The sequence below is a fragment of the Procambarus clarkii genome, chromosome 50, assembly GCF_040958095.1.
Source record: "Procambarus clarkii isolate CNS0578487 chromosome 50, FALCON_Pclarkii_2.0, whole genome shotgun sequence".
NCBI classification, from domain to species: Eukaryota; Metazoa; Arthropoda; class Malacostraca; order Decapoda; family Cambaridae; genus Procambarus; species Procambarus clarkii.
The window spans coordinates 27,135,598-27,149,509 of record NC_091199.1 but is presented as its reverse complement, the minus strand read 5'-3'; the positions used below and the strand labels follow the sequence as shown (position 1 = coordinate 27,149,509).

The 13,912-nt window shown below is 45.0% G+C and overlaps 1 protein-coding gene across 1 annotated transcript in view; it reads left to right on the top strand.

Annotated features, from left to right (window-relative positions):
* The first annotated feature begins 5,821 nt into the window (after window positions 1-5,821).
* Window positions 5,822-13,912, top strand: part of LOC138351716 (golgin subfamily A member 6-like protein 1) — a 136,025-nt gene continuing 127,934 nt past the window's right edge. The window contains exon 1 of the mRNA XM_069303740.1: window positions 5,822-6,026. Coding sequence (XP_069159841.1) covers window positions 5,861-6,026 — 166 coding nt within the window. The 5' untranslated portion in view covers window positions 5,822-5,860. The remainder of the gene's footprint in view (window positions 6,027-13,912) is intronic.

The window sequence follows — 13,912 nt, the reverse complement described above, 5'->3', positions numbered from 1 at the left end:
TCTTCCAGAACTTTCCTGGGTTTCTGTAGTCGGCTTAAATTTTGCTTATTAGGTCATCCCATTTTTTGGTGTATTCTATTTTGTATAGATCTTAAAGCTCGTCTTGTAACTCTCTTTGTAGTCTTTTGTGCTCGTCCGTCCACCCGTTGTCCGTTATGAGTTGTAGAGGATTGTTATATCTGGTTTGCTGTGTCCTAAGTGTCTAAGTGGCTTGGGGGTGTGGGAGCATTATGTGGTGAGCTACGGGGATATGATCGTTCATGCATTTTTCTATGGTGCTAATACACGTATTTAGCTCTGTATTTATGCATGATGTTTCCTTTCCATTAAAGTCTGTGACACTGATTTCCTGTGCACTGCTTTTGAACGCTTCCCAGTCAGTTTTTTGTGTATTGAAGTCTTGGTGGTGAGGGTTTCTGAATGGGGTTAGCCGATAGCTTCATTATTATTGGTAGGGGGTCGCTTGTGGTCTCTGGGCCCCTTTCTATGTGGGTGTTTAAGAAGTGGTGGTTGTTTGACAGTATTATGTCTGGTTTACCACTGTGTCCTTGTCTGACATAAGTTGGGAAGTCTGGGCCCAGGTGGGTTAGATTGCCGTTCCTTATCATATTGTGGATGGCATCTCCTGTCTGGTTGTTCCATCCGTGTCCCAGTGTTCTGTATTTGGCGTTCAGATCTCCCAGGAAGTAGGCAGGTCTGTTCCTTCTGGTGAGTTTCATGATGTCGGTCAGGGGAAGGTAAGGTCGTCTTGGTGGTTGGTAACACGTTCCTATGAAGATTGTACCTTTCGTAGTTCGGAGTTCCATGGCAAGGAAGTTTACTTGAAAATTATCTATAATTTTGTTTCGAATATTTTTCCTTTCAGCAATTGCTGCTCCATCGTTGGCTTGGTCAGCTCTGTTGACCTGGTAAATTTTGTAATAGAAAATCTTTATCTTCTCACTATCCTTTTTTCCATGGCTGTTAATGAGTATTAAATCTGGGTCTATTTCTCTGTACAAGTTGCTGAGTTTCAATGCTCTGTATGGAGTCCAGCTTAGAACATTGTATTGAATTATTGGTAATAACTGGATGGCTATGTTGAAACTGATAGGTCACTTCCACCTCGTGGATTGTTTTGGATCGATGCATGTCCGTTGTGCATTGTGTTAAACAGACTGCTGCTTATCTGTTGAATGGTTATGGGGGTTTGGTTGAAAGCATGCGACATTATATAATTGTAGACGTATTTCGTATTAGCATTAGGGATATTGTGTTGGAATTTTACGTGCTGAGTTCGTATACGTTCTTTGAGGATCTTGTAGTTAACCGTGTGGGTTTCGTTTCTTGAGAAGAATTCGGTATTGTTTGGGATCTCTGCTTAGTCCTGGATGACTGTGTCTGAGTTTGCAGCATTGTCTGTATGTGTGTGGTAAGCATTGATGCCCACTGTGTGTCTGTGATCTGCCTCAGTTACCTCATCGGAATTCGCTAATAGTTGTGTCTCCTGTGGTGCTTGTATGTTTGTAGGCCCTCCTTGGGGGTCATTAGTGGTGGATGGTGCGACTGGTGTTAGTTCTACTTCCCCTTCTGACACATCGAGGGTCTCTGCATTCGTGGGTCCTGACACTTGTTGGGAGTTAGTCTCAGATGTGGGAATGCTGATTATATTGCTGGCCACCAGGGCTTTTATGATGTTAAGTGTGGAAGGATTGTCTGGGAATACCATTTCTGGGAGACCTTTCCTCCTGTACGTTTCTTTAATTACGGATCCAAATGACCCTGGACTTGCTAAGTTTTCTAAGTGAGCAAAGATCATACTGCTCAGGATCTTTGTTGGTAGGTCCCCAATTACCTGTCAGGTCATGTTTGCTGGATTGTGTGGGGTAGTGTTTGCTGGATTGTGTGATACCTTATTTGACCAAGCATTGGTGGTAGTTATATTGCATAGGTATTATTGGCTGTTGCTGTCTTTGTTGCTGCGTCATCGGCCCTTTTTTGTTTTAGGATGTTCTTTCTAGTGGGACAGATTGATGCCAGCGTGCTGTGGGGACCCCCACAATTGAGACATTTGGGGTTTGATTTATTTGTGCAATCTCTGAATATGTGTCCCTGCTCAGCGCATTCTGAACATACTTTGACCGTTTGTTGGCAATCTGCGGCTGTGTGGTCGTATTTATAGCATGTCCAACAAGGGGTTATGTTACAGTATTCTTCTTGCTCAAGGTTGTAGTTGTCCGTGCTAAGGTGGTAGTAGTGGCAATGGATACCTTGACTGAGAGCTTTCTGTGCCATGGAGATTTCTTCGAATCTTATTTTCATCATGGTTGACAATCTCGGCATGAGAATTACTTCTTCTACCTTGGCCCAATCATTCCTTTCTTCTATGTGGCGTTTTATATTTTCCGGGGTATTGTTAGTAAGTGATGCATCAAGTCTCTTCAGGACTATTGTCTTCCTGGCCTGCAGCTCTGGGGAAATAATGACCTGAAAATGTTTCCCCATCAATTTACATATACTTTTTCCCTTGATGACTGTGTCAACATCTTCATCCTGGTAACATAGTGCTATGAATGAGGAGTCTTTGTGGTTATTAGTTTAGAAAATCGTACCTTGAGAGTGAACAAGAGATTGACTAGTTCATTCTGTTTATCATAGCTTGTGTCCCCCACCCCCACAAGGGGGAGGATTTTTACCCGGTGACCTCTCATAGTCTCAGTACTAGTTCATTCTTTTCTGTTTTCTTGCTTTGCTCTTCCTATCCCTTCCTAAGAATAAGCTCTCCTTAGCTGAGGGCTAAGCACTCCGTCCTTCTACTTGGTTGGTTGTGACTCGTAGAGGTTAACCCTCAGTGACTTATTCTCCTATGTCCTATTTCTGGATAGAAGGTCCCCAAAGACAGTCTAACCCTGCTACAAGGGTGAACAGATACACAAATCAATTGGCCTCCCAGATTTTACAGGTAACCGCATGGGCCATGGGCCGTTCCACTTGACTTATTGAAATGGCGAAGTGAGAAGAGTAAGAGATAATGAGGAAGTCTTATAACTATGAATGTACAGGTGCTCTATACAAAGCTGGCATCATTTAATGTTGGTGGCTGTGTCACCCTCCTGTTAGGGAGGGGGTGGGAAAGACTGTTGGGACAGTGGGCCCGTGGGGGGTCAGGTTACAATCCCACCACTCTCATTGCTGTAGTTGTTGCCTGAAGCTGGTGATGCCTTTAGATATATCTCTTCTTGCTAGAGAGTCTTACAGTGAGTCCCAAGTACCCTGTGCAAGTAATGCTGTGTTATTAGCACCAGCAATGCATCAAACACTAACGTTTGGTAGGCTTCCCCTGGTAGGGAGCGGTGGAGGCCAGCTAGCCTCTCTTCAGGCCTCCAGCTCCTAAGCCTGAGTGTGCTCCCAGAATATTAGTTCACTCTAGGGTTCCTCTTTTACTAGTGACTTATGCTATAGTGTCAGAACACTCAGCTACACAATAGTATTGTCTCGATACATCCTGGCTATCAAACACAAGAGTTGGGTACGAGGAACTTAACCCCTAGAGGGGAGAAGAGGCACGCACATCCTATCAGCCCAGGGCCTGGCGGCAGTGTCAAGGTGGAGGGCTGTGGTGAATGGTGGTTGGTGGTGTGTAGGTGGAAGGTAGTGGGAGATCTTCTATTGTAATTTATAGAGCATAGATGCAGGGTAGTGGATGGTTTAGTGAAGGTGGGGTGGATGATGGTGGTGGTGTGTGTAGTGAAGGTGGTGGTGGGGTAGTGAGGAAGGGGGTGGTACTTACCAATCAGTGACCAAGGGCAGCGCGTCCTCGTAAACGAAGGCCAAAGACCAATCCATGCACCCGCCAAACCACCCGTTTATGAATGATAAATGGTTTACACACTACTCATGTAGGGAAACTGACCTGTGGGCTTTATTTTGCAATTTACATTAAACTTTATTGCATTTTAAACAGGAATTTATTTCTATGTTTATTTATTTCGATAGTAAACTGTATGATGTTTAAAAGGGACTGTATGATGTTTAAATTTCCCACAAATCTCTTTCCTTACACATTCTGGGGGGTTTATTATTTATATACTTCGTCTAGCAATAAAAATTGTTGATTGGTAGACATACACTACAGTATTAGACTACATATATTAGTAATTAAATGGGGAGGACTTATCTTGTATGGCTGATTTTGTCCTAGGCAACCAGATATGAACTCGGATGAAGAAGCCAGTTGATACACTTTGTTTGTGAAGCTGGCCGCCAACTCATGTACTGCAGTACTAGATAACTAGTAATTCTTGTTCCTCTTCAATTACACCTGTCAAAGGGCACACAATGTACTGGCAGTAATCCTAATATGACAGCTATATCAGAGGAAATAGAGGCAATTTAAATAATGAGAGGTGAATATCTATCACCTTGTTGTTTGTTCTCGCTTTGCATTCTGACCGGTTTACCCTATAGCTACATAACATTACTGACCAGAAATGAAAGATAATAAATGGGTTTCGGAGAACACTTCCCCTTATAGTAGACATATATCATGTGTTGACAATGAGAGCACTTTATTCACATAACACTGTGTTCCAAGGGAAATTATTGGGGCTAGATTTGCCCCAGCAAGACTGGTATAATGTTAATGGTGACTGCTCTCTCCCTCCCTCTTTCCACTGATGCCTCTGCTATGTTGTCCAGATGTCAAGAAGGGAATGGAAGGCTTACATTTATTCTATTTTAGTACTGATAATTAAGTTGATTCAAGTGAAATGTTTTTAAGATGTTTACAGTCCAAAAACTATGGTATTAAGAAGATTTCCCATTAATATAGCTGGTGAATCTCATAGTGATGTGGCAATGACATCCCCCGTTTTCTACTGCCAGAAATTTCCACTGTGTCTCATTTTCTATGTGTTAATTTGAGAGTTGGTAAATGGTGTCGGTTTTTCCAACAATTCACGACTGATGACGTCAGAACACTTCCAGAACATGTGCTTCACTGAGGCCTTTTGTTTGAACCACATCGCTGTAAATGCTTTACCTGCTTATATACAAATACAAATAAGCGCCAACAGAACCTAAACACCTAACCTAACAAATGCCTAAATATGCACAATTTGATAATATACTAATTTATATTTCAGAAAACTTCTGTTTTAAATGAACAAAATGTTAAAACTGATGAATGTGTCTTATGGGTCAGCCACTGGATAGAATGGACTTGGTCTTTGGACGTGTTGCTAAGGTAAGTGAAGCGTAGCTCTCTAAACCTCTCCTACTCGGGCTTTGTTGTACTTGTTGTATTACAGTTTAACTATTCTCACGTTCACATTCTTTGTCAGATCTTGTCTTAAAAATTTTGAAGAGAGGTGGCTTCTGCAACTTCTTCTTCCAGTGCATACTACTTGTTGACTACACATACAGGGTATGAGTATGTCCTTATCTTTTTCTATTAATTTGTGTTTCTATCCTCAACTTAGGTTCTATTAATCTTTCTCTCATTAAAAACAAGCTGTCCCTGTTCACCTTGTACATTACACTCAGTATTTGATGTTATGATCAAATCCTCTCAGTTAGTTATAACCTCCCTGGTTGGGAGGCGCAGTTCTCTTAACTCTCATAGCTTAACCTTCTTATTAACAGATCTCTACATTCTTTCTTATTCTTTTATGCTCATTATTCTCACAGGACTTCTCCTCTTTGTAAAAGCATGTATAAGAACTGGCCATATTGAAGGAGAGTTTCCTGGTGATTCAACGCCCCACTACCTATCAGTGTGGGCGGTGAGCGCGGGTGTACTTAGTGCGTGGTGGCCAGCCAGCCAGCCAGCAGTCATGCAGGGTGTTGGTTAGTGTGTAGTGTGAGTGTGGTGGTGAGAGTCATGTCTGTCTGTCTGCTGCCTCTCCTCTGTGTCCTGGTGGTCTGGTCGGCCGCCTTCCCGGAGGCCACCATGGGCCACACAGAGGAGTTGGACCTGACAGCGACCGTCATTATTAACCAGATTGCTATACACCAGCTGCAGGAGGAGCAGCGAGGCGTCCAGGAAGGTGAGAGTAAGAGCAAAGTTATGTTCACAGTTCCTTGTGACTTATTTAATGAGTTAGAAAACTGAATATTAGCGGCATATATATAAAAATCACGATAAGGCACCAGTACACACCATAAGGCACCAGTACACACCATAAGACACCAGTACACACCATAAGGCACCAGTACATACCATAAGGCACCAGTCCACACCATAAGGCACCAGTACACACCATAAGGCACCAGTACACACCATAAGACACCAGTACACACCATAAGGCACCAGTACATACCATAAGGCACCAGTCCACACCATAAGGCACCAGTACATACTATAAGGCACCAGTACACACCATAAGGCACCAATACACACCATAAGACACCAGTACAAACCATAGGGCACCAGTACATACCATAAGGCACTAGAACACACCGTAAGGCACCAGTACACACCACAAAGCACCAGTACACACCATAAGGCCCCAGTACACACCATAAGGCACCGGTACACACCATAAGGCACCAGTATATACCATAAGGCACCAGTACACACCATAAAGCACCAGTACACACCATATGACACCAGTACACACCATAAGGCACCGGTACGCACCATAAGGCACCAGAACACACCATAAGGCACAAGTACACACCATAAGGCACCAGTACACACCATAAGGCACCAGTACACGCCATAAGGCACCAGTACACACCATAAGGCACCGGAACACACACCATAAGGCACCAGAACACACGCCATAAGGCACCAGTACACACCATAAGGCACCAGTACACACCATAAGGCACCGGAACACACACAATAAGGCACCAGAACACACGACATAAGGCACCAGTACACACCATAAGGCACCAGTACACACCATAAGGCACCAGTACACACAATAAGGTACGAGTACACACCATAAGGCACCAGTACACACCATAATGCACCAGGACACATCATATGGCACCAGTACACACCATAAGGCACCAGAACACACACCATAAGGCACCGGTACACACCATAATGCACCAGTACACACCAAAATGAACCAGTACACACCGTAAGGCACCAGTACACAATAAGGCACCATTACACACAATAATGCACCAGTACACACCATAAGGCACCAGTACACACCATAAGACACCAGTACACTCCATACGGCACCAGTACACGCCATAAAGCACCAGTACACACCATAAGGCCCCAGTACACACCATAAGGCACCTGTACACACCATAAGGCACCGGTAAACACCATAAGGCACTGAAACACACAATAAGACACCAGTGCGCATTATAAGGCAACAGTACACAGTATAAGGCACCAGTACACACTATAAGGCACCAGTACACACCATAAGGCACCAGTACACTCCATAATGCACCCGAACACACCATAAGGCACCAGTACGCACCAAAAGGCACTAGTACACACCATAATGCACCAGTACACACCATAATGAACCAGTACACACCATAATGCACCAGTACACAGTATAAGGCACCAGAACACACCATTAGGATCCAAAACACCCCATAAGGAACCTGCACGCACCATAATGCACCAGTACACACCGTAAGGCACCAGTACAAACCATAATGCACCAGTACACATCATAAGGCACCAGTACACACCATAAGGCACCAGTACATACAATAAGGCAACAGTACACACCATAAGGCACCAGTACATACCATAAGGCACCAGTACACACCATAAGGCACGAGTACACACCATAAGGCACCAGTACACACCATAAGGCACCAGTACACACCATAAGGCACCAGTACACACCAAGAGGTACTAGTACACACCATAAGGTACCAGTACACACCATAAGGCACCAGTACACACCTTAAGGCAACAGTACACAGTATAAGGCACCAGTACACACCATAAGGCACCAGTACACAACATAAAGTACCAGTATACACCATAAGGCACCAGTACATACCATAAGGCACCAGTACACACCAAAAGGTACCAGTACACACTATAAGGCACCAGTACACAGTATAAGGCACCAGTACACACTATAAGGCACCAGTACACACCATAAGGCACCAGTACACACTATAAAGCACCAGTACACACTATAAGGCACCAGTACACACCATAAGGCACCAGTACACAGTATAAGGCACAAGTACACACTATAAGGCACCAGAACACACACCATAAGGCACCAGTACACACCATAATGCACCAGTACACACCAAAATGAACCAGTACACACCGTAAGGCACCAGTACACAATAAGGCACCATTACACACAATAATGCACCAGTACACACAATAAGGCACCAGTACACACCATAAGACACCAGTACACTCCATACGGCACCAGTACACGCCATAAAGCACCAGTACACACCATAAGGCCCCAGTACACACCATAAGGCACCTGTACACACCATGAGGCACCGGTAAACACCATAAGGCACTGAAACACACAATAAGACACCAGTGCGCATTATAAGGCAACAGTACACAGTATAAGGCACCAGTACACACTATAAGGCACCAGTACACACCATAAGGCACCAGTACACTCCATAATGCACCCGAACACACCATAAGGCACCAGTACGCACCAAAAGGCACCAGTACACACCATAATGCACCAGTACACACCATAATGAACCAGTACACACCATAATGCACCAGTACACAGTATAAGGCTCCAGTACACACCATTAGGATCCAAAACACCCCATAAGGCACCTGCACGCACCATAATGCACCAGTACACACCGTAAGGCACCAGTGCACACCATAATGCACCAGTACACATCATAAGGCACCAGTACACACCATAAGGCACCAGTACATACAATAAGGCACCAGTACACACCATAAGGCACCAGTACATACCATAAGGCACCAGTGCACACCATAAGGCACCAGTACACACCATAAGGCACCAGTACACACCAAGAGGTACTAGTACACACCATAAGGTACCAGTACACACCATAAGGCACCAGTACACACCTTAAGGCAACAGTACACAGTATAAGGCACCAGTACACACCATAAGGCACCAGTACACAACATAAAGTACCAGTATACACCATAGGGCACCAGTACATACCATAAGGCACCAGTGCACACCAAAAGGTACCAGTACACACTATAAGGCACCAGTACACAGTATAAGGCACCAGTACACACTATAAGGCACCAGTACACACTATAAAGCACCAATACACACTATAAGGCACCAGTACACACCATAAGGCACCAGTACACAGTATAAGGCACAAGTACACACTATAAGGCACCAGTATACACCATAAGGTACCAGTACACACCATAAGGTACCAGTACACACCATAAGGCATACGTACACACCTTAAGGCACAAGTACACACCATAAGGCACCAGTACACACCATAAGGCACCAGAACACACCAAAAGACACCTGAAAACACCATAAGGCACCAGTAAACACTATAAGGCACCAGTACGCACCATAAGGCACCAGTACACACCATAAGGCAACAGTACTCACCATAAGGCACCAGTACATACCATAAGGCACCAGTACACACTGTAAGGCACCAGTACACACCATAAGGCACCGGTACACACCATAAGGCACCAGTACACACCATAAGGCACCAGTACACACCAAAAGGTACCAGTACATACCATAAGGTACCAGTACACACCATAAGGCTCCAGTACACACAATAAGGCACCAGTACACACCATAAGGCACCAATACACACAATAATGCACCCGTACACACCATAAGGCACCAGTTTACACCATAAGGCACCAGTACACATGATAGAGCACCAGTACACACCATAATGCACCAGTACACACCATAAGGCACCAGTACACACCATAAGGCACCAGTACACACCATAAGGCACCAGTACACACCATAAGGCTCCAGTACACACCATAAAGTACCAGTACACACCATAAGGCACCAGCACCAGTACACACCATGAGGCACCAGTACACACCATAAAGAACTAGTATACACAATAAGGCACCAGCACCAGTACACACTATAAGGCACAAGTACACACTATAAGGCACCAGTACACATCATAAGGCATCAGTACACACTATAAGGCACCAGTACACACTATAAGGCATCAGTACATAGTATAAGGCACCAGTACACACTATTTGGCCCACGTACACACTATAAGGCACCAGTACACACCATAAGGCACCAGAACACACTATAAGGCACCAGTAAACACTATAAGGCACCAGTACGCACCAGTACACACAATAACCAAAGTACACACCATAAGGCACCAGTACACACTATAAGGCACCAGTACACACTATAAGGCACCAGTACACACCATAAGGCACCAGTACACACCATAAGGCACCAGTACACACCATAAGGCACCAGTAAACACTATAAGGCACCAATACGCACCATAAGGCACCAGTACACACAATAAGGCAACAGTACACACCATAAGGCACCAGTACATACCATAAGGCACCAGTACACACTATAAGGCACCAGTACACACCATAAGGCACCAGTACACACCATAAGGCACCAGTACACACCATAAGGCACCAGTACACACCAAAAGGTACCAGCACACACCATAAGGTACCAGTACATACCATAAGGCACCAGTACACCATAAGGCACCAGTACATACCATAAGGCACTAGAACACACCATAAGGCACCAGTACACACCATAAAGCACCAGTACACACCATAAGGCCCCAGTACACACTATAAGGAACCAGTACACACCATAAAGCACCAGTATATACCATAAGGCACCAGTACACACCATAAGGCACCAGTACACACCATAAGCCACCAGTACACACCATAAGGCACCACTACGCACCATAAGGCACCAGAACACACCATAAGGCACCAGTACACACTATAAAGCACCAGTACACACCATAAGGCCCCAGTACTCACCATAAGGCACCAGTACATACCATAAGGCACCGGTACACACCATAAGGTACGAGTACACACTATAAGGCACCAGTACACACAATAAGGCACCAGTATACACAATAAGGTACACGTACACTCCATAAGGCACCGGTACACACCATAATGCACCAGTACACACAATAAGGTACGAGTACACACTATAAGGCACCAGTACACGCCATAAGGCACCAGTACACACCATAAGGCACCAGAACACACACCATAAGGCACCAGAACACACCATAAGGCACCAGTACACACAATAAGGTACGAGTACACACCATAAGGCACCAGTACACACCATAATGCACCAGTACACATCATATGGCACCAGTACACACCATAAGGCACCAGAACACACACCATAAGGCACCAGTACACACCATAATGCACCAGTACACACCATAATGCACCAGTACACACCGTAAGGCACCAGTACACAATAAGGCACCAGTACACACAATAAATAACCAGTACACACCATAAGGCACCAGTACACTCCATAAGGCACCAGTACACTCCATACGGCACCAGTACGCACCATAAGGCACCAGAACACACCATAAGGCACCAGTACACACCATAAAGCACCAGTACACACCATAAGGCCCCAGTACTCACCATGAGGCACCTGTTCACACCATAAGGCACCGGTACACACCATAAGGTACGAGTACACACTATAAGGCACCAGTACACACCATAAGGCACCAGAACACACACCATAAGGCACCAGTACACACCATAATGCACCAGCACACACCATAATGCACCAGTACACACCATAAGGAACCAGTACACTCCATACGGCACCAATACACACCATAAGGCACCGGTACACACCATAAGGCACCAGTACACACCATAAGGCACCGGTAAACACCATAAGGCACCGGTACACACCATAAGTCACCGGTACACACCATAAGGCACCAGTACACACCATAAGGCACCGGTAAACACTATAAGGCACTGAAACACACCATAAGGCACTGAAACACACCATAAGGCTTTGAAACACACCATAAGACACCAGTGCGCATTATAAGGCAACAGTACACAGTATAAGGCACCAGTACACACAATAAGGCACCAGTACACACCATAAGGCACCAGTACACTCCATAATGCACCAGTACACACCATACGGCACCAGTACACACCAAAAGGCACCAGTACACACCATAATGCACCAGTACACACCATAATGAACCAGTACACACCATAATGCACCAGTACACAGTATAAGGCACCAGTACACACCATAAGGCACCAATACACCCCATAAGGCACCTGCATGCAACATAATGCACCAGTACACACCGTAAGGCACCAGTACACACCATAATGCACCAGTACACATCATAAGGCACCAGTACACACCATAGGGCACCAGTACATACAATATGGCACCAGTACACATCATAAGGCACCAGTACATACCATAAGGCACCAGTACACACCATAAGGCACCAGTACACACCATAAGGCACCAGTACACGCCATAAGGCACCAGTACTCACCATAAGGCACCAGTACACACCAAAAGGTACCAGTACACACCATAAGGTACCAGTACACACCATAAGGCTCCAGTACACACCTTAATGCAACAGTACACAGTATAAGGCACCAGTACACACCATAAGGCACCAGTACACAACATAAAGTACCAGTATACACCATAAGGCACCAGTACATACCATAAGGCACCAGTACACACCAAAAGGAACCAGTACACACTATAAGGAACCAGTACACAGTATAAGGCACCAGTACACACTCTAAGGCACCAGTACACACCATAAGGCACCAGTACACACTATAAAGCACCAGTACACACTATAAGGCACCAGTACACACCATAAGGCACCAGTACACATTATAAGGCACAAGTACACACTATAAGGCACCAGTATACACCATAAGGTGCCAGTACACACCATAAGGTACCAGTACACACCATACGGCAACAGTACACAACATAAGGCACCAGAACACACCAAAAGGCACCAGAAAACACCATAAGGCACCAGTACACACCATAAGGTACCAGTACACACTATAAGGCTCCAGTACACACTATAAGGCACCAGTACACAGTATAAGGCACAAGTACACACTATAAGGCACCAGTATACACCATAAGGCACCAGTACACAGTATAAGGCACAAGTACACACTATAATGCTCCAATACACACCATAAGGCACCAATACACACCATAAGGCACCAGTACACAATATAAGGCACCAATACACACAATAATGCACCCGTACACACCATAAGGCACCAGTTCACACCATAAGGCACCAGTACACATGATAGAGCACCAGTACACACCATAATGCACCAGTACACACCATAAGGCATCAGTACACACCGTAAGGCACCAATACACACCATAAGGCACCAGTACACACCATAAGGCTCCAGTACACACTATAAAGTACCAGTACACACCATAAGGCACCAGCACCAGTACACACCATGAGGCACCAGTATACACCATAAAGTACCAGTATACACAATAAGGCACCAGCACCAGTACACACTATAAGGCACAAGTACACACTATAAGGCACCAGTTCACACTATAAGACACCAGTACACACTATAAGGCACCAGTACACATCATAAGGCACCAGTACGCACTAGAAGGCACCAGTACACACTATAAGGCATCAGTACATAGTATAAGACACCAGTACACGCAATTTGGCACAAGTACACACTATAAGGCACCAGAACACACTATAAGGCACCAGTAAACACTATAAGGCACCAGTACGCACCATAAGGCACCAGAACACACCATAAGGCTCAAGTACACACCATAGGGCACCAGTACACACTATAAGGCACCAGTACACACTATAAGACACCAGTACACACCATAAGGCAACAGTCCACATTATAAGGCACCAGTACATACCCTAAGGCACC